Here is a 22,939-nt window from a genome sequence, read left to right as displayed (position 1 = left end):
GAATTCTGGAGTTCAGGGCTCAGGCATGGTCACAAATAGTGCAGCAATGCAAATCAGGAATCCGCAATTGATGACAGAAGAGGTGAGAGAGAATTAAAGATAAATATCTTTTTGATGTTAAGATTTTTCGGTCCTTAAAGGGTTATTAAAATAACCCAGAAACTGCAGCAATTTACCATAACAACTGTTGCAGAACTGCAGCAAATACAAGGGAAAAATAAAATTCAAGTTAAAAGTCTCTTCTGAGCTGGGCAGTGTCACTGTTCGAAAGCGTGACATTGCACTGGAGACTGATATTTGGCTGTTTTCTATTTGTTTCACTTCATTAGGTCTCCCAAGCAATCAGTTCAGGTATTCCTGCATTTCAAATCTGTGACAGCTGATGTTTGATTTGCAGTTAATTATAGCAGTTGATTTTCATAATTTATGAGTCTCGCTGTCAGACCCCATTTAGCATTCAAGGCTCTACTTAATGCTGAATGGTGTAGGGTGATATGACCAGGGCAATGAACCAATTAACAGGCAGAGTTAACATTAAGTCAGCCAAGATGCTGCTGGAATGAAGTTCTATTGAGGATTGTTTCAGTGCATGAATGAGAAAGTGAACTAGAGTATAGTTATTTCCAACATTCTCACCCATTCTCTTCTCTAGCCTGCTGTTCCCACAATGCTGGTTTTCACACAGCATCACTCAAATCAGCAGTTACTTATCCTAGGAATGACAAAGATTTCATTAAATTTTCAATTCAGGAGGTTTAGAATTCGAATTTTCCAAAAGAAAAGCTTTGCAAGTGGTTCAATATTGTTTAAAATTTAACTGGAGCAGCAGGCCAATAAAAGATATTTGAATATTAAGGGCACAGACACCAGTGATCGTGGAGCCCAGCCTCTTGTACCTTGCTGTGCGACCAAGGAGTCAAGACGCATAAGACAGGGACTCAGACACCTGTCATTGGAGAATTAGGCACAATTTGCCAGGGGCTGGGTATGTCTGCCAGGGATTCAGCCACATGCTGCTAGGGACATGGTCAGATACTGTAAGAGACGCAAAGGAAGTGTCCTGTCAGGAAATTCAGCATTCCTTGTCATAGGGCTGAAATCTCTGGTTGGCAAGTGGGAGGGCGGGGCCCTCTTGCTGATGTGTAAAATGACACGTGGTGACATCGGGCAGGCGTCCTGATGTCACTGCACGTCATTTAGATTTTCAGTTCAGCGGGCGCGCCAAACTGTCAAAGGTCTGTTAAAAACTAATTTAAACAAAAAATTGAGCTGCCGATCCAACCTTAAGGTTTGGCTGGCAGGTGAAGAGTCCAGGAGGCCTTGGCATTTTTCATGGAACCCCATCCATGGGCAGGATGAGGATTCATGAAGTGTTTAAAAATTCAGTGTCGCATGAAGGTACATGGTTTAAAAGTTTTCAAATGCTTTATTTAGAAATTTTAAACTTAAACGAATCTCCTGTGCCTCAGGGATTTTTAGCGCCCTCCCAACTCAGAGAATCCCCCCCCCCGCCCCGCCCACACAGGGAGTGCTCAGCGCTTCCGGGTGAGTGTCACGCTGGGCGGGCCTTAATTGGCCCACCCACATAAAATGGTGGCACACACCCGATTGAGTCCCTGATCAGGTTTGTGCTCACTCTTGCCCGACTCCACACAACCCCCTCGACTTAGTAACGTATTACCAGGGACACCGAGGCACATGCAATTAAGATATGTACTGTCAGATTGTTCAGCACGTTCTGTCAACCTAAGGAGATATTAGGGCAGATGACCAAAAACTTGGTCAAAGAGGTAGGTTCCAAGGAGCGTCTTAAATAAAGAAAGAAAGGTGGAGAGATTTAAGGAGGGCATTCCCAAACTTAGGGCCTGTCAACTGAAGACACAGCTGCCAATGGTGGAGCGATTAAAATCAAGCATTCTCAAGAAGCTAGAATGGAAAAGAGTGTTGATATCTCAAGAGCCAAGAACACAAGAATTAGGAGCAGGAGTAGGCCAATTGGCTCCTTGAGCTTGCTCCGCCATTCAATACGATCATGGCTGATCTGATTGTGGCCTCAACTCCACTTTCCCGTCTGCTCCCCATAACCTTGACTTCCTTGTCGATGAAAAATCTAACTCAGCCTTGAATATATTGAATGACCCAGCCTCCGTTTCTTTCTGGGGAAGAGGTTTTCAAAGACTAATGACCCTTTGAGAGAAAAAAATTTCTCCTTATCTCAGCCTTAAAAGGGAGACCCTTAGTTTTTAAACTGTGTCCATTAGTTCTGGATTCCTCTGCAAGGGGAAACATGCTCTTAGCATCCACCCTGTCCAGTCACCTGAGGATCTTATATGATTCAATAAGATCGCCTCTCATTCTTCTAAACTCCCATGATTATTTTCCCAACCAGCTCAACCTTAAACTCCCATGGGTATATTCCCAACTAGCTCAACCTTTCCTCGTAATATAACCCCTTCATCTCAGGAACCAGTTGACTGAATCTTCTCTTAACTGCTTCTAATGCAATTATAGCATTACTTAGGTAAGAAGACCAAAACTGTTTATAGTACCCCAGATGTACCGAATTACTCCTACAAGTGACTCCTTATCTTTGCTATTATCTCTCCCCAAACTGATTCTGATCGTCATCTCCCACTATTAATGTCATCGGAGGGCTGTAGGACTTGAGGTGATTAGACAGATAGAGAGGGGTGAGGCTGTGGAGAGATTTGAAAGCAAGAATTAGAATTCTAAAATCAAGGCATTACTTAACTGGGACTCAGTGCAGGTCAGTGAGACAGGGTTCATGGGTGAACAAAACGTGGTGTGAGTTAGAACCACCGGTAGCAGGGTTCTGGATGACCTCTTGTTTATGAAGAGTATAAAAATAGGAAGCCAGCCAGGAGTGGGTGAAAAAAATAATTGAAACTACTGACTTTATGCTATCAGGTAAGATTGAGTGATTCTTGCCTGAGATTCTCCCCCTGAGCAGCTACAGCACCTGGCCCACTGCATGAGGTGTTTAGACACAAAATGATTTTCTTAAAGCCTGGATTCAGGCTGCTGGTTGTGCTGAAATAGAGGTAAGGACCCAGAATGGTAAAAAAAAAAACATTCTTTTAAGAGGAGAAGCATTCTGTAAGCAAAACTAAAAGAGTTCCGACAACAGTTTCTGGTTGTTCTATCATCACTCTAATGGGCTGGAACACGATGAGGATGCAACATTTTTTTAAATGGTCAGATAGGAATCTCAGCCTTCAATCCTTTTCCCTGCTCTTTCATGACAGGTGTCATCGCTAATGCAGTTTGGCTAAAGCCCTGAAGCATTGTTTAAGTAAGCTTAGAGGAGTTGAGACAAAGGGCCTGCTATCGGTTTTCACACCTTTCGTGCCCATCCCTATTCTCCTTCAATTGTCCCTAAACTCTTGGTAAAGCATTCTCCCGACCCCCAACTTCTTCTATACCTGTCAGCTTGTTTTTGTTTGGCACCTGAATGGAAGTGACAGGGGCTTGAGATGACAAAAGCAGGGCTGAGCTGCTATGATGTGTGTGAATGCTGTGGAATGCAGCAGACAAAAGGACAGATCTTGATCACCTCACACCATAAGCTTAGCAAGACACCTCTATGTGATGCCTGACTGAGTGTGTGTGCATATGTATGTTGTGTGTGTGTCAGTGTCTGTGTGCATGCACGCATGCATGCCTGGATGCGTTATTTGTGTGTGTTTATTTGCCGTAGGAGGAGAGAAGGGGGAAAACAAAGCTCACTTCCACTATTATTCCCATGACAGGGGCAAATTTCTCCCTGAGGGAATTGGGAATCTGTGAGCCTGCCACTCGACGAGGGCTGGCGTTCTGTTCGGAGATGGGGCTCCCCCACCGAGGATACTCCGTGAACGCAGGATCTGACGCCGACACAGAAAACGAAGGAGTGATGTCCCCGGAGCACGCCATGAGGCTCTGGGGCAGGGGAGTCAAATCTGGACGCAGCTCCTGCCTTTCCAGTCGTTCCAACTCCGCCCTCACACTAACCGATACGGAGCACGAAAACAACAAATCAGACAGTGAGACTGGTGAGTTCAGAAGCTTCTTTAAAATTCCAAGTACACTGGCTAGCAGTTTTCTCTCTCTCTCTCTCTCTCTCTATCTTCCTCAACCGTCACAGGAACAAGTTTCCTTTTTCCATATTTTTCCATGGATGCCATGTCCTTGAGTACTGTCATTGCACCAGATCAATGTGGACAAGCTGTATAATGCCAGGGACCTCCATCATTATCTTGGATATATCTTTGAGATGGAGCATTGTCTAAATCATGATTAATTTGCCTCGCAAATCCTCTGATGGCATTCCTGACAGCCTGGGCTGAGGGACCAGGAACTGCTGGGAGATTAATGCGGATTTGATGGGTTTGGTTTTAAAGTGGGGAGGGCAGGGGGGTGGTGGGGGAGGGTAGAAGATAGGAAGATTTACATCCACCCATGCCACCTGCGTATTTTCAGCAGAGATGCACAGCTCATGGTGATAAAATAATGCCCTGGGCCTTCTTCAAATGAAAGGTGTCTTTGTCTAATCGTCATCAAGGAAACACAGCAGAAACATGTCGATTCTTGTGAATGGATGAGTAACCGCGGAGGATGCTTTATTCATGATGCAGGTGGGGAGAGGATGGGGGTGATTGGAAGTTAGAGTACAAATTCATCATGTTTAAAAAGCAAAGGTAATGCATGCAATTGAAATAGTGTTCCATTAGGAGCTGAAAGCATTTTATAAGGTGTGTCTTGAGGACTGTGAGGAGCAGATGTTAGAGCAGCTTCTGGAGGTCATTGAACTGAGAACCTGCTTTGATCCGCAGCACAAAAAGTTTCATGTCTTCACCTCTGAAGGTGTTTTAATATTAGAGTGATGCTACTAACTCCTGATGCTGGAGCCTGTGCACAGTTGACACCAGCATCAAAGTGAACAGGCAATTTGTCCGACAGCACTGAAGCCTATCCTAGGTCTGACCTGTCACAGGGTAAGGTAAAACTCCCCTCAGCAGCCTTGTCAACCCGCTGAGCCTGTTCTTTGGCGTCAGTGTACTTACGACCTGATGCTGATGCACAGAACTTAGCTCAGCAGTCAGGTTTGAATTGACCTCACAGTGTCAGTGGAAGGAACTCGCACATTTATTGGAGCAGGGTTGCAGGGGATAGCAGGAGTGCATTGTGAGCATTGGTTGAGACCAGGACCTGGTTCACAACCCATGAGAGTGCGACATATGGTCACTCTGTGAAGGTCCATACTCATATCAAGTTCAAAACTACACCACTAATTAAAAGGTGGAGGGGGCACTTTGAGGTAAAAAGAGATTCAATGTTGTTAGATTATGATAGCACCATATTTATTGACTCCATACAAAGCCCTATTTACTCAAGGGACACCGTAGGGTAATGTACATCATGTTGGCATCATGTTCACAAACCCTGCCTCTTGAACAATTATAGTTACAGGCTAGCTGGAATGCTATATCTCATTCAACATGGGAGGTGCTGCAAAACGAACAGCTGTTTACCTGACAGATTTTTGCAATGCCCAACACACTGATGGCATTTAGACATTCGAGACAAAGCATACAGTCCAATGGTAGATTGTTTTGGAACCTAGATGCAGATTTGTTCAAAAATGATGGAGTACTTACTGTGAAAGGATAAACATAGCTTGCTCTCTGTCTTGTTGTAGCAGCACGTGGTGTAGAGGGCTGCAGTCTTACCCTGGGAATGCCGTGCCAAAGTTATGTATTTTCAAAGTTCAGCAGCAGCCAAGGGTATTTAGTTCAGAATCAATGTCTATAGCAGATCTGTACTTACAGATCTATGCTGCTGCACAATGACTATTCAATTTATGAGTCCTGCTTTTAACCTTGGGCAAGAGGAGAGAAAGGGGCCAGTGGACTGACTCACACCCTAAGTGCATGTGGGTTGATCCAAAGGCTGGCTGGTGAGTGCAGGAAAACGCTCGGTTACAGGCTGCAACCAGTGGCCCATCAGCCAGGTATTAGGATTGGGGAGTTGGGGGGCTCCAATAGGAAACTTGACTGGGAGGGGTAGGGGAGAAGCCCACAATATGCTGGTGGGGCCCAGAACAGCACATTCATTACTCCAGATTCAAACTATGAAAAGCAATATACCTTAGAAACTGCCCACATGTCCCTCTGATGTCTGATGTCGGGCTTCCCTGACAAAGCCCACACTGGGCTAGTTGATACTGAGAGTGCAATACCAAGCCAGAATGAAGGGTAGGACTCCCTGAATGTCCCATTATGACATGCACAGGAGGAATGGAGGGGGTTGGGGTATTTTTAAAATTCCCTTTATAATGTTGGGAATTTTTATTACTGGGAGGAGAAATCATTACTTAAAAATCAAGGCTGGCATCAGTCTAAACCTTAGCTCTCCAGCTTACCTTCCAGTTCAAGAGACCTCTGACCACATTTCAGTGCCTCTGTTCATGCACCCAGCACTAGGGAATGGTGGAAAGATTTTTTAAAATCCATATGCATGTTTAAAAATTATTGGCATTCACTGACCTGTTGTATTCGATGTCAGGTGCATGTGGAATTTCAGATCCACAAGTTTAATCATTTAGATACGCAATACCAATAAATGCTCATAAAGCCAATTCTGTTGTACCGAAGATAAAAGCAAAATACTGCGGATGCTGGAACTGTTGTACTGAAGATCGTGCCTTAGGCAAGTAAGGGATAGGCAGCTTGGCGACAGCCGTGTCTTTGGGGCTTTGTTATCACTGCCATTTGCAGTTTAGAGCAGTGTGGAAAATGAAGAGCCTGATCTTGTCCAACAGACTTCAGTAATGGGTTTAGCCTAATTTGGAATTTTATTTAAGATTGTGTCACTCATCATGGTAGCAGAAGCCAAATCAGGTGTTTGTTCAGCGATATTTGCTACTATTAATCCAATGTTAATGACAGGCATACTTTATGGCTGCTGAGGCATTTCAACATTGGACATAATATATGGCCCTTGTATTTTACTCCTCTCTTTTCCTGCTAAAATTATTCAAAAATTGATTCCTCCTCCCCTTCAGCAATCAACTTAATTTTATTTTTTTGCGGGAAATGATATTGCGGCCTTTTGCAAATCCACTTAAATACTAGTCAGATCTTTAAGAGTAGAAACCTTTCCTACGTACGGTAGTCGCTTCAAGGGCTCCTTTCTTTCTGAAGCTTGGCTTGATCTGACCATTGCAGGTGTTTTGTTAGTTCAGGTCATTTAGTTCTGGTGTATACAGGGGCCTTGTGCTTGGAAACAAAACCAGGAGAAGTGTGTAATGGTCTCTGGATTTGTGGCCTTCTGGCTGCAGCCAGCAAAGTGAAGCCAAAATGTTCCCACTTCTCATTCTTGTCTCTCTGTTCTTGAAAGGATAAAACATGGAATCTTACAGCACAGAGTCCAGATAAAAGCAAAATACTGCGGATGCTGGAAATCTGAAACAAAAACAAAAATTGCTGGAAAAACCCAGCAGGCCTGACAGCATTTGTGGAGAGGAAGACAGAGTTAACGTCTCGAGTCTGCGTGACTCTTCATCGGAATAGGAGTTCTGATGAAGAGTCATTCGGACTCGAGATGTTAACTCTGTCTTTCTCTCCACAGATGCTAAAAACAAAAAAACTGCGGATGCTGGAAATCCAAAACAAAAACAGAATTACCTGGAAAAACTCAGCAGGTCTGGCAGCATCGGCGGAGAAGAAAAGATTTGACGTTTCGAGTCCTGATGACCCTTCAACAGAACTGAGTGAATTTATCTCCACAGATGCTGTCAGGCCTGCTGGGTTTTTCCAGAAATTTTTGTTTTTGTGACAAATAGAGTCCATCACATCTTCGAACATGCTATCCAATTAACTTCACTCCTTTGCTCTTTCCCCATAGCTCAGTAAATTTTTCATTTTCAAGTATTTATCCAGTCTCTTTGAATATTACAATTGAATCTGCTTCTGATGCTTTTTCAGTGTATTCCAATTCAGAGCCACTCACTGTGTAAAGCAAATGTCTTTTCATCTCCACATTCTGGCATCTAAGCCTTTGTAGCTGTCAGGTGCTGATTGTGAGACCAAAATCCTCCTTTTTTGGGTATCTTTTCAACACTGGAGTGGGGTATTGATCTAGAAGGGTCCATTATGCTTCTGCCCATCTCATTAATATCTAGTCATTTGGTAGTACAGAACTTGAGTATTGCTGAAAAAAGAGACATGTTGAAGCTTTTCATCTTGCACTCACCAGGACACTTCACAAGAATGCTAAAATAAGGGGAAAACAACAATTTATACAGTATGTGAAGAGAGTATTGCTGAAAAAAGAGACATGTTGAAGCTTTTCGTCTTGCACTCACCAGGACACTTCACAAGAATGCTAAAATAAGGGGAAAACAACAATTTATACAGTATGTGAAGAGAGTATTGATTTGTTGGCAAGTGGACTCCGATTGGTAGAGGCGTTACCATAGGGAATGCACTAATGATGGTGACTGACAGTTAATTGCCAAGCATTGTTTGAAATTTAAACCAGGCAACTTGATGCTGATTGGTCAAGGCATTGCCCTGAGGAATGAGTCAGCAAATGGCTGTCAGTTACTTTGTTTACCTGAAACAGGCACAATGTTGTTCCTGTTCTTTCTGTCTGCAAAGAACAAAGACCTGCATATTAATATATGTAGCTTCCAGTGTCAGGGCAATGCCTTGACCAAACAGGGTCAAGGTGCCTGGTTTAAATTTCAAATAATGTTTGGCAGTTAAGTGTCAATCACAATCACTGGTGCATTCCCCATGGCAACACCACCACCAATCAGAATCCACTTGCCAACCAATCAGCGCTCTCTTTATATGTAGAATAAATCGTTGTTTTCCCCTGATATTGGTATTCTGCGGTGTCCTGATGAGTGCAAAATGAAAAGCTTTGACATGTCTCTTTATTCAGCAATACTCATTAGCATCTCTGCTATTTGCATTAGTCGACTGCATGCACAAGCACTTTGTGCCCCTAGATAGAAATAAAATACCGTGGATGCTGGAAATCTGAAATAAAAGCAGAAAATGTTGGAAAAACTCAGCAGGTCTGACAGCATCTGTGGAGAGAGAAACAGAGTTAATGTTTCTGAGTCTGTATGGAGTCATATGGACTCAAAACGTTAGCTCTGTTTCCCTCTCCACGGAGGCTGTCAGACCTGCTGAGTTTTTCCAGCATTTTCTGTTCTTATTTCACTTTCTGCCCCTCCTTCCCCAAGAGAATGCCAGAAAACCCTCAGCAATGAACTCTTGGTTTCACAGGTCTCTGTCCCTTTTCCTCATCCTTGCTTCTGAGAACTAAATGTTTCCTGGGCATTTTTTTAATTCGTTCACAGGATGTGCGCACCACTGGCAATTCCGGCATTCATTGCCCATCCCTAGTCACTCTCGAGAAGGTGGTGTTGAGCTTCCTTTTTGAACTAATGCAAGCTTAGCGGGTTTGATACAGCTGAGTGGCTTGCTAAGATATTTCAAAATGCAGTTAAGAATCAACAACATTGCTGTTGGCCCAGAGTCACATATTGGAAATTTGGGTAAGAGTGGCAGATTTCCTTCCCGAAAGGGCATTAGTGAAGCAGATGTGTTTTTATGACAATTTGGTGGTTTCTTGGCCACCATTACTGAAACTAACTTTTTATTCCAGATTTGTTTAGCAAACTGAATTCAAATTTCCCAGCTGTCAGGGTGGGATTTGAAGTTATATCTCCAGATTATTAGTTCAGGCGTCTGTGCTACTAGATCAGTAACAAAATCACTGTGGCACTAAACAGCATGACAGAAAGATTATCCAGTATAAATGAGTCTAATTACCCTATTTAAAGACTCCTGCCAAATCAAGGCCAAAATTTCACCAAATCAGGCAACAAGTGAACAATGGGGTTTTTCTTTTAATGCATTTTCGTATTGGTTTTGCCCCATGCATGTTGAGGTCAAATTTGTCTTCATGATTTCCACTTAAAGCTGCATGTGGCTCCCTCCCCAACACGTTGATAGTTCCATTATCCAATTATCTAAGAAAACAGCTTGCATTTATACTGAGCCTTTAACGTAGTAAAATATCCCAAGGTGCTTCACAGGAGTGATTATATTTTACATGCCTCCCCTCACCAAAAACACCCCTGGCGGGGCACGTAAAATGCAGCCCAAGGATGTATCAAGCCAAGTGGAAGTAGATTTTAAGGAGTGGCTGAAAGGAGGAGAGAGAGAGGTAGAAGGGCAGAGAGGTTTGGGGATGGAATTCCAGAGTTTAGGGCCTAGGCAGCTGAAGGCACAACCTGAAAGGTGAAGAAATGAAAATCAGGGATGTACAAGAGGCCAGAATTGAAGGAGTGCAGAGACTATTAGCTGAGGCATAGGACATGAGTGCAGGGAGGTTACGTTTGAGCTGTATAATATGCTAGTTAGGTCACAGCTTGAGTACTGTGTGCAGTTCTGGTCGCCACACTATAGGAAGGATGTGATTGCACTGGAGACGGTGCAGAGGAGATTCACCAGGATGTTGCCTGGGCTGGAGTGTTTCAGCTATGAAGAGAGGGGCGATAGACTAGGGTTGTTTTCCTTAGAGCAGAGAGGGCTGAGGGGGGACCCGATAGAGGTATACAAAATTAAGAGGGGCATTGACAGAAAGAAATTTTTCCCCTCAACAGAGGCGCCAATAACCGGGGGCATGGATTTAAGGTAAGGGGCAAGAGGTTTAGAGGAGATTTGAGGAAAAAAATTTTCACCCAGAGGGTGGTTGGAACTTGGAACACACTGTCTGAGGGGGAGGTGGAGGCAGGAATCCTCACAACATTTAAGACATATTTAGATGAACACTTGAAACACCATAGCATACGGGGCTATGGGCCAAGTGCTGGAAAATGGGATTAGAATGGGTGGGTGCTTGAAGGCTGGCATGGACACGATGGGCTGAAGGGCCTGTTTCTGTGCTGTATAACGCTATGACTCTAAAATTGACACCGAATCACATAAGCCGATATTAAGACAGGTGACCAAAAGCTTGGTCAAAGAGGCAGACGTGGCTTAAAAGGAGGAGGGAGAGAGTTGGGGAGGTTTAGGGAGGGAATTCCAGCGCTAAGGGCCAAGGCAGCTGAAGGCACAGCCTCCAAAGGTGAAGTGAAGGAAATCATAGATATGCAATATACTTCAAAATAGTTTATTCCCTGTTAGGTGCCTCAGAAATCCTGAGCATGGGAGAAGCACTATAGAAATGCAAGTCTGTTCTTTCCACACAGCAATTGGTGTGGCTGGTTATTCAAACATAATGAGCCCGCTGAATCTAAATAAGGCCCAGATGCCAAATTGGATTGGGCCTCCTTTTCTGCTTCCAGGCTCTATAAGTTTTCTAACAAGTCAATCTGAGACTGGGCCGTTCAGGGGAGGCATTTGAACCCTGGTAGTGTTATAATATTGCAGCATTTAATTTCCATCAGTTCATTAAAGATTCACACCTGCACAGCATGAACTGTGCAATGGCCACGAAGTAAGGTTGCTGACGCCTGTGGAATTGTGCAGCAGTTCAATCAGCCCCTTCAGGAGAAGAGCAGAGGATTTTTTTTTCTTGAGAGCATCGGGTGGGGGTGCGGTGGCAGCATTTATGAATTATTTTCTCTTCCTGAGGCTGCACCACATTTTCTGACAGAGAAAGCGGATAATTGCAGAATGGAAGATCAAAATGAGTAAAAATTAGGTTTATATTGAACAATCTGTTTTTCCTTCTTTGTCTTTGATGAAGATGTTTAAATGCTGAATGCTAATGAATTAATTGGGTGAACTGGGGAAGGAGTTAGTGCCTATGACAGTTAATGACAGGGTGAGGGAGTTACATCAATAATACATACAGTAGAAATGACAGAATCAATAAAGTGCCTTAGATTAATGATGGAGGCTCTAGAGATATTAATTCAGCTCCCTTACTCAGCCAGGCTCTGTCATTGCTGCCACTTCCCTTAATATCATTAATATTCACCATTTAGACAGAAATTTCAAAGAAAATCAACAGTAGCAGGGTGGGTGGTCGAGTTTGGTTGGGAGGCAGGTGGAGAGGTAGATGGTTGAATTCCTTCCCTCTCTCCCAGTTTTTCCCTTTTGTCCCCTCCTCTCAGAATGTAAAATGAAGCAGTTTTATTTACTTGAAGGAAAGCTGTTGCTGGGGGATGTACACTGTATCCTGCCATATGATGGTTCCAATCTCTGGACACTGAAGCTATGGAATTGGAGACTTAAGGTTCCACGAGTTTGGGAAGCTGCATTCGGGTCTTCACTTGAAACTCAACTGGGCCAGCCACATAAACACTGTGGCTAAAAAGAGCGGGTCAGATGCTGGGAATTCTGCAGCGGGTAACTCACCTCCTGACTCCCCAAAGCTTGTTCACCATCAACAAGGCAGAAGTCAGGAGTGTGATGGAATACTCTCTATTTGCCTGGGTGAGTGCAGCTCAAATAATACTCAAGAAGCTCAGCACCATCCAGGACAAAGCAGCCCGCTTGATTGGGACCCAATCCACTACGTTTATTCACTCCCTCCACTACTGACACATCGTGGTAACTGTGTGTACCATATACAAGATGCACTATAGTAACTCACCAAAGCTCCTTCAAGAGCATCTTCCAAACCTGTGACCTCGACCAACTAGAAGGACAAGAGCAGCAAGCGCATGGGAATACCACCACCTGCAAATTCTCCTCCAAGCTACACACCATCCTTACTTGGAAATATATCGCCATTCCTTCACAATCGCTGGATCAAAATCCTGGCACTCTTTTCCTAACAGCACCGAGGATGTACCTACACCACATGGACTACAGCAGTTCAAGAATGTGGCCCGGAAGAGCAATTAGGGATGGGCCAGCAACACCCACATGCCATGAAATAATTTTTTAAAAACTCCCTTCCTTTTGGCAGTGTGAATCGTGATCTTAACTCTAATTAGAAGTGACACCTGAAAGAGTGTGGTGTATGTGTGAAAGCTTCAGATTTCCCTCCCATCACATTATCATATAATAATATCAAAAGGATGCCCTTTGACCTTCGTTCAGATAAATGCTCAGGTTTCGCTCTCACCATTTGACTAATTCCAAATTAATCAGCTACTTTACAACGTGGCCATGAAAGTTGCAGTCATTGTTTGCTGATTATATTTGAATAAAAAGCTCCCCTAATGACTGAGTGGGCGAGAAAAGAACTTGAAACTTTCACAAATTCCCAACACTTTTTACAGTGAATGAGGTACTTTTGAAGTACAGCTACTCTTTTGTAATATAGGGATGTGCAGTACCCAATTTGTATACTGTGCCCCACAAATAGCAATGTGAACCTCAGTTTAACATCTTGCCTGAAGAACAGCACCTCCTACAATGTAGTAGTCCTTCAGTATTCCACTGAAGTGACAGCATACATTATGTGCCCAAGTCTCGGGAGGGAGTATATACATCCATCCTTTGAATATCTTTAAATATTGCTGAAAAAAGAAACATGTCTAAGCTTTTTGTCTTGCACTCATCAGGACCCTCACAAGAATACCAATATGATAATGTGGTTTATGAATTTCAGTGCCAGTACGATGCTAGGTATGTAGGCCATACATCCCAAAGACTGGCGGATTGCATCAAGAAGCATGCCCCAGCCACTGTTCCCAACGGGTAGGGTACGGGTTGTACCCAACCAGCCGATGCTTGCAAAACTCAAAACACAGTGTTCAACATTAGATGTGATTCTGCAATTGGACAACATTTGCTAAATAATCATCAGTGTGCTAAGAATTACGCTGACAACCAATTTAAGATTGTCAGCCGGGCTCACAACGTGGTACATTTGCGTGTACTGGAAGCTACATATATTAATACACAGGATGGACAGAAAGAACATGTACACACATTGTGCCTGTTTCAGGTGAACAAAATAAGTGATAGCCATTCAATGATGTGCTCCTCAGGGCAATGCCTTGACCAATCAGGGTGAAGCTGCCTGTTTTAAATTTCGAACAATGCTTGGCAGTTAACTGTCAGTCACCATCAGTGGTGCATTCTCTATGGCAACACCACTTGCCAACCAATCAGCACTCTTTTCACATACAGTATAAATTGTTGGTTTATATCTTGGTATTCTTGCAAGTGTCCTGATGAGTGCAAGACGAAAAGCTTAGACATGTCTCTTTTTTCAGCAAAACTCAAGTTCTGTACTACCAAACAACTATCTTTAAATATCTCCATCCATATCCAAGTGGACTCCAGGTACATCATCCCATTTTTTCTGGCGGAAATTTAAGCAGCCAAAGAAGTGGTTAGGAATCCAGCAGGAAAGGTCACCAACCTACTTGCTATCCCTACCCATCTGTAAAGCCTGGCAGAGGAGGGGTGGAAATTCTGGCCTAAAACCACAATCCTGTTTGTTCATTTGCATCCCAAGCTGCTCTCTTTAACAAAAAGCAAAGCTCTGATTTATCTGCCAGTGAGACAGTGGTGGTATGAGCAGCCTTTTCTGAATCTCAAGGTGGAAGCGGAACAACGCAATAGTTAATGAATAAAAGCGGAAATAGGAAAGCATTGCCTGGGCTCTGCGGGCCCAAATTAGCAGGGCTCAGGGACCATGCTTGGGCCTCCCATCCCTTCATAATAGCACAAGAAATAGGAACAGGAGTAGACCATTTGGCCCCTCGAGCCTGCTCCGTCATTCAATAAGATCGTGGCTGATCTTCTTGTGTTTCGATTTCCACATTCCCATCTAACTCTGATAACCTTAGATTCCCTAGCCTAACAAGAATCTATCTACCTCCGCCTTAAAAATATTCAATGGCCTCACCTCCATCACCTTCTGAGGCAGAGAATTACAAAGTCGTGCAAACATCTAAGAGAAAAAATTTCTCCTCATCTCTGCCGTTCTGGCGTTCATCTCTGGCGTTCCTTAATTTTAAAACAGTGCCCCCTCATTCTGGACTCACCCACAAGAGGAAACATCTTTTCAATGTCCACCTTGTCAAGGCTGTTCAGGATCTTGTGTAGTTCACTCAAATCACCCCTCACTCTTCTCAACTCCAGTGGAAACAAGCTCAGTCTGTCCAACCTTTCCTCATAAGACAACCCATTCATTCCAGGTAACAATCAAGTACCTTTGAATCACCTCCAATGCATTTTCATCCTTCCTTAAATAAGGAGACCAAAACTGCACACAGTATTCAAGGTGCGGTCTCACCAATGTCCTATATAACTGAAGCATAACATCCTTACTTTTATGTTCAATCCTTCTCGTAATAAAGGATAGCATTCCATTAGCCTTGATTATCTAGATGCATGCATGATGAAATGCATCTTTGGCAAGATACCAGAGGGGTGTCTATGGCCTGTGGAATGAAACAGCAAAGTCCACATTGGCAAAATAGAAATAAAGGGAAAGAACAAAGAAAATGTCAGTAGCTGTGTGGTAATTATTGTCAGGGCAACTTGTTTTGTTCATTACTTTTTGCGGTTGATCTGCTACCAGTGTAGAGAGCAAGCACAAATAGAACATTTACATATATATGTAAACCATTTTAAAAATCTAATCATGCCTTTCAGACAATGGTTATGCATTTAATTCTTGTGTGGTTCTCATCAACATTTCAACTCCCTTGATTAGATTGCAATTCCATAATTGCTTCTAGGTATCCAATGCAATGGGCATTACTAAATCCCAGACATTCCTCACTCTGTCGAGAGCAGCAGTCCTGAGCACTTTAAATGAGCAGTGGAAGCATTGTTCTGTATCTGAACGAGTTGCTGCAATGCTTTCAAGCATTTCTCACACCTGAACCTGTCATAGAAATGCTATTTACAAGTTGCAGTCACTCTGAGCCTTTGCTCACTGTGTAGAATTAACATTGTCTAGGACTGAGTGATGTACAACAGGCATTTAGAATGCATCATAATGGGTTCAAATCAGTGTTGTTACACTGGGCCTCAATCTGTGTGCCGTCATGTCAGTGTGGTCTCTTCCACTTCGCAGTTGGATGTCTTTTGATTCCCACTCCTTTTTCCCTCAGGGCAGCCGGCTAGTGTCTGGAGGCACTGCTTAGTCTGCTGCTTTCATGGGATTGAATTGAAATTGTAAAGGATCTGCTGTGCTATCCTGCGTTGCTTGAATTTTTAAAGCTAAAATCTGCCTTTAGACTTTCCTCTTCCCTGCTCCAGTGCATCTTTTCATTTTTAGAATGGGGCCCACTTGCACCCACAGGCTCCAAGCCTGCACCGTTCCAAAGGTGGCTTACCGAAAACTTGCTTAACATTTCGCTGTATTCTCCCAGACCATTGAAATTGCTCCTGCATATTGGCTGAGACTTAAGTAAAAATAAAACTCAATCTTCCTTCTCTTGGAGGAAGCCATCTGAACTGTAACTTTTTGAATTTGGAAGCATGGGTCTGTTTTCCTTGGAGAAAAGAAGGCTGAGAAGAGATTTGATAGAGGTATTCAAGATCCCGAGGTGTATGGACAGGGTAGAGAGTGACCAACTGTTCCGACTCAAGATTACATCAATAATTAGGAGGCACAGATTCAAAATAATGGGCAAGAGAAGTAGAAGTGATGCGAGGAAAAGTTTTTTCACCCAGAGGGTGGTTGGAGTCTGGAACAAACTTCCTGAGAGGGTGGTGGAGGCAGGTTTGATCGAGGTATTCAAAATGGAATTGGATTGCTATCTGAAAAGAAAGAATGTGCAAGGTTACAGGGATGAGGCAGGGGGGAGTGGGATGAGGTAGAATGCTCTTTCAGAGATCCAGTGCAGATTTGCTGGGCCAAATGGCCTCCTTCTGCACTGAAAAGATTCTGAGATTCTGAGTAACAGGTCAGACAGCGAAGCTGGAGAGAACAACAGACCAGTGTCTTAATGGTCAACGTTCTGCAGTGTTGCTCCACCTACTCTCCCACTGATGTTGACTGACCACTTGCATGTTTCTGCCATTTTCTGATCCTTTCTCAGTTTTCTAATTATTGACTGGGTTCATTTTTCTTGCTTTTTGTTCTTAACTGTCTTCCCTTGCCTATGAATAAAATGTAAAGTGGGACTGTGAAGGGCCTCATTGTTCTCGTATTTGATGTACCTCAATCTCTTGAAAGCCCAAAACTAATCACATTCACGTGTGGCTGTTCTGCAAAAAAAATGTGCCTCAATGTGTTTTATTACAGTGCTATTTCTTTGTACTTCTCTTCATATAAGGTTTCATGGTCTTGTTACATCATGAATCTAGCAACCAATCAAAAAATCTATGTCTTTTCAAAGAGCATCAATGACGGGGCGTGGATTGAGGGTTCTGTTTTCTAACCACTCACTATAATCAGTGTCTGACAGCATGTAATCTGTGTGAAACCAGAGGTATTGCTGCGGTCAGCGTCAGTCATGATAGAAAAATACCTAGTTTACACAAGATATCTGATAATTTGCTGTGAGAAGCAATCTCCCTGTATTGCTTCAGTTTTGTGTTAAGTATGGGGAAGATTACAGGCATCACTTTGGCTAGTCCATGTTTCGCTACCAAAGATCTTTATGCTTCATCTTATTTATCAAATTCAAATATGCCCAGTTCTCCATTAACAGAAGAGCCTCTTTTTGGACAGAGGAAACACTTGCCTTATCTCTCGAGTGATATTTGAAGGGGGTTCCTTGCTTTGTTGGGATCAGAGTGTGCTGTAAATTTCTCAAAGTGATGAAGTTGCTCTTTTGATTTTGGATGGAGCTTTATTGTCCTTGATAATGGCTCCAGCACCTGTGAAATCTTTAATTAATGATTTGAAGTGGGCCAGAAGTGCTGATGCTGACATTTTATTTCCCTCAGAATGTGTAAAGAAAAAGAGAAAGGAAAGTAGATCCCCTTATCCATGTTTTGAAAAGGGACAGAAAGTAACCATTTAAGAAAGCTCATCCATCTTCACCCTGCCTTCTTTCATTAGAGTTTTCGATAATTATATTGCTTTGAAAATGTTAATCACAATCTATGTTTATTGTTGCACAAATACTCAGGTTTGAGTCTTACTCTGATATCTTCTAGCCACTTTTGTTTCGGTCTTATGACCAGGCTACATATGGTAGGGACTAGTGCCACTATAACCACAGGACAATAGGAACAGGAGGAGGCCATTCAGCTCTTCAAATTCTACTATTCGGCTGGATTATGGCTGATCTGTACCTCAGCTCCACGAACCCCTTTGCTCACCCTTACCAAACAAAAATCTATCAATCTCAGTTTTGAAATTTTCATTTGACCCAGCTTCAATAGTTTTTTGTTGATTTTCATGACACTTTGTATGAAGAAATACTTCCTGACATCATCACATCCCTGAACAACCTGGTTCTAATTTTAAGGTAATGAACTCCTCCTCCATACCACCTCCCCCTACCCCCTCCCACCCCCCAGGGAAATAGTTTCTCTCCATCTCCCCCATCAACACCTTTTATCACATTCAAACAGCTCAATTAGATTGCCCTTGTTCCCGTTAAAATGGACAAATACTGCAAAGCTGTAATTCAGAACATAGTCACAGCCATGTGCGGTCTGGACATGCAGTGTTCCACACATCACTTTGTCTGTGCAGATGGTCTATATTCTGTGTGGTTGACAGACATTCCAGAATTGTTACTTGTTACCTCAGGGTGACAGTGGTGTAATGGTAATGTCTAGTAATTGGACTAGTAATTCAGAGGCCCAGGCTAATGGTCTGAGGGCACTGGTTTAAATCCCAAATTTGGCATTGAAACCTAGTCTCAGTAATGGTGGCTATCGTTGATTGTTGCAAAAACCTATCTGGTTCACTGATACCTTTTAGGAAGGAAATCTGCTGTCCTTCCCCCATTGTTACGATCAGTACCCCAAATTGTTAACTTCCCAAATGGGACCCCACATTTATGCTCCTGGATAAGGAGGAATGAGCTGGTTCCCCTTCTTTATTCAGCACCCTCGGTTGGTCACAACAAGGTTAATTTTAAAAGGATCCCTCTCCTCGTGGATACCTTGTCTTAGTCCAAATGTATTTATGTTTTAAAAGGAGCTGATTTAACCAGGCTTCTTGACTCAAAGAAAGAGTAAGTTTATTAGTTACAAAAAACCCGATAAAAAATAATAAAAATACAACAAACGTACACGCATATCAGAAGTGAGAAGTTGAGTCCAAAGATAAAAGTTAAAAAAGATATATGAATCAGTCTTTGGCTTGTCTGTGAGGAGTAGCTGGCAAAATGTTGCAGCCATTAAGTTGGGTGATTCCGGTAGAGCTGACTTAGGCAGTTGAACAGTTGGCTTGGAGACATTTGGTCCTGCAGGTTAGCTAAAGGAGTTGTCCTGTTTCCTTTTTGACTGTGGCTTTGCTGACTTGCCTCCAACCAGAGAGAGAGAGAAAGAAAGATAGAGTTTTACCTACAAGCTGCAGGGATGTCTAGTTGCTGTTCTTCTGCTTTGAGAACTAGAGCACACCGATCAGGTTTGCAGCTGGATTTTTAACCCATTTTCTTGTGTATTCCTAGAAGGGAAAAACAAAATTGTCCTTCGCCCAGAATCTGCTTTCTTTCAGCTCAGATCATGTCCATATTCTGAGACATATTTCAACAGGAGATGGTTTCTGCTGAGGTGATAATCAATATCCATTTTCTCCACAACCACAGGAGATTAAAGTTCAGTCTTTTGCATTGCATTTCTTCCTTTTAAATGTTTCTGTCTGAAGTGGGCCTTGACACCTTTTTGGTGTGAGATTCCATGTTTATCTGGACTAGTCGGTCAAGTATAATCTGCATAGGAATTTTCCAGAAGGTGGTTACTTTACATTCTCAGCCAGCTTTTGCTTGTGTGGCTTTTTAAAAAAAACACGTCTTCCTTAAAAAAGTTCAATATGCCCGTAAGTAATTGGGGCTGTGATTTGCTGTCACGACAGACTCCAGACCCACAGCCATGTGGTTGACTCTTAACTGCCCTCTGAAATGGCCTGGCAAGGCACTCAGTCATTTAGGGCCTTGCCAGTGATGCCCACATCCCATGAAAGAATAAAGAGAAAAAAAACACAAGTGTCGAGCAATGAACTTCTCCAACAAGATATTATCTTACCATCTCTCCTTGATATTCAATGGCATTACCATTACTGAATCCCCCACGTTCAACATCCAGGGGGTTACCATTGACCAGAAACTAAACTGGACCATCCACACAAATGTTCTCAAATGCCACATAAACGCTCTCCAAGGGCAATTCTGGATGGCTAATAAATGCTGGCCTTGACAGTGACACCCACATCCCATGAAAGAATAAAGAAAAAAACTAACTTGTTGAACTCCCCTGATGCCATAACTGCATCATAATTTATTGGATTGAGCAATTTAGGTTCAGGAGCCTCCTTTCCTTGGTTTCTGATGCTGCATGAGTTGATCTCATCCAAGTGGTAGTCAAGATTTTACAATTAGCTCTGTTGCTTCTGTATAGCAAAAGGCAGAAATGTCCAAGCTTCCCTCTGCTATTACTGTTCTTTATAGCTTGCAGCAATTGCCCCATTGTAACGAGGCTTATTAAAGATGGCTCCTTATGGTCAAATAGCCCAGAAGCACTGTCAGAGCTCTGCAATAAGTAAGTCACTTGGGCAAGGCAATGGGGAGGTGTTTCTGGCTTAACAGCTATTACCCCCAAGATCAGTTACTGCCTTCAGGAGTGGAAGATTAAAATAGGAAAGCTTACTCAGCTCAGAGTGGTGATTGAATTGATGGGGTGGACCTCCCTCGTGTGCATGATTCAGTACCAAACCAGACAGTACTGTTTTCTTGAAAGCTGTAGGAGAGCTGCCAGAAGAAACAATTAATGGCAGCCTTCGGTTCGTATGTGATGAAAATATGCTCAACATTACACATGAGAGATATGGTAGATTATTCCAGATTATCAATTAGAGCTATTTGTTGCAATTGGAAAGTTGAGACAGAAGTTCCCTTTCAACATTTTCTCCGTTACTATCGAGTAACAGTTTGTTGAACTTTTGGTCGTGCCTATGCGTAATATGCCTGCTTTGTTCAAATAGTTGTTGGGTTTTAGTGACATTGGTGAAGGTTTGAAATAAACAGTGTATTCCATGCTCAAAATCTACATTTTAAATTCTTTTATGGGATGTCGGATGCTGGTAAGGCCGAGATTTGTTACCCATCCTTAATTGCCCTTGAGAAAGTGCTGGCGAACCACCTTCTTGAACCACTGCAATCCAACTGGTGTAGGGACACCTATAGTGCGACTAGAATCACAGAATTATTACGGTGTAGAAGGAGGCCATTTGGCCCAGCATGTCTGCGCTGGCTCTCTGAGCATTTTAACTTAGTGCCAATCTCCTGCCTTTTCCCCGTAACCCTTAGGAAGGGAGTTCCAGAATTTTGAAAGAACAGCAATATAGTTCCAAGCCAAGATGGTGTGTAGCTTGGAGAGGAATTTCTATGTGGTGATGTTCATCTAGGTGGGAGAGGGCAAAGGTTTGGAAGGTGCTGTCGAAGGAGCTTTTGTGAGTTGACACAGTGCAGCTTGTACATAGGGCCAGGGAGAGAAATCATGGGACCCTGGCACTTCTCCTGTTTCCAGGCCCCTTATCCCTGCTGCCCACAATCCCCCGCCCCCTCCTTTAACCTTTCCACTCAATCATGCATGTTGACCGCTTGTTCAGCTGTGTGAGGTTAAGTCAGAATGCAAGTTAAAGCCTGTTGCTCCAAAATGGCAGCGTTGGCATCAGACCAATGTTACTTGCTGATTGATGTTATTATCTGCCTACTCTGCACATTTCTGCAAATTTCTGGGAAACACTGGGGGCTGGATTTTACGGGCCCCTGCTGAGCATGTTTTCGGCAAGGGGGCATGTAAAATACAAAGGATAGCTGGCCCACCACCTCCTCGCCCACTCCAGAGCTGTCCCCTGTAATACGGCAGCCCGCCCAACCACATGTAAATAAATAAGCTCAATTGACCCCAATTTAGGCCGCCCATAACATGGTTGGCGTGGGCAAGCAGGCGAGAGTTGCAGCCCATTTTAAAGGGGCGTGAAGGAAGGAGGGTTCTAACATTTGTTAGGTGTTTCCCTTTGCGCATTGGAGAGACCCTCTCGCAAGATAGAACCCCCCCCACTTTCCACCTGGCCTGCACTGCAAATTGATACCCACACCCCCTACCCCCCTCGTAGCACACAGAAATCCAACTTCATCCACCAAAGATAAAATCCAGGCCCTGAAAATTAGCTATGCATTGGACATAACTTGGAAAAGAATGACTCTGTACCTCTGAATATTTACTTATAATTGTTCGGGTTAACTATACCACTTCCCTAAAATAATTTTAGAAAGGCTTGTATCATTGCAAAAATTGGTTTTACCTCACCCTTATGAACTGCTCAAGTCTGTCATGCTGTGTCCCTCCAATTTTGGCTTCCGTTGAGCATCTTCGCGATGTTCTTTGGGCCCTGTAGTCCTTTAGTGAACTGGCACCACCGCAGGAGAGTGAGGGTGCGACCAAGGATGGACCACAACATGCAGGATGCGTCCTGTCAAAACAATTGGCTGTACAGATTCTGGCTCTCGCTCCAGGACAATCAGATCTCGAGCACTGGAACTTTGTCCTGGATCAGAGCTCGCGTTGGGCGTTCCAGATTCAAAGTGGTCAATGTAACCATGTGCTCGCATTCAAGGCCTGAGGCAACCACTTGAGATGGAGAAGGGTGGTGCTGCCAGTTAAGGCAAAGGCAAAAGCTGCGAGTTGAGCTTAATGCACCGGGCATGGGCCCTGGTGTTTTGAACCTATCTGGTTCACTCATGTCCTTTAGGGAAGGAAATCTGCCGGCCTTACCTGGTCCGGCCTACATGTGACTCCAGAACCACAGCAATGTGCTTGACTCTTAATTGTCCTCTTAAATGGCCTAGCAAGCCACTCAGTTGTAT

At 43.4% G+C, this 22,939-nt stretch overlaps 1 protein-coding gene across 2 annotated transcripts in view; it reads left to right on the top strand.

The window, feature by feature from the left end:
• Window positions 1-22,939, top strand: part of tenm3 (teneurin transmembrane protein 3) — a 584,772-nt gene that overhangs the window by 16,583 nt on the left and 545,250 nt on the right. For both annotated transcript variants that reach the window (XM_041186060.1, XM_041186059.1), the window contains exon 2: window positions 3,771-4,052. In XM_041186060.1, the coding sequence (XP_041041994.1) occupies window positions 3,771-4,052 (282 nt within the window). The remainder of the gene's footprint in view (window positions 1-3,770; window positions 4,053-22,939) is intronic.

The sequence above is a fragment of the Carcharodon carcharias genome, chromosome 4, assembly GCF_017639515.1.
Source record: "Carcharodon carcharias isolate sCarCar2 chromosome 4, sCarCar2.pri, whole genome shotgun sequence".
Lineage (NCBI taxonomy): Eukaryota > Metazoa > Chordata > Chondrichthyes > Lamniformes > Lamnidae > Carcharodon > Carcharodon carcharias.
The sequence above is the reverse complement of the archived record's forward strand: the minus strand, read 5'-3'. Positions and strand labels throughout refer to the sequence as shown.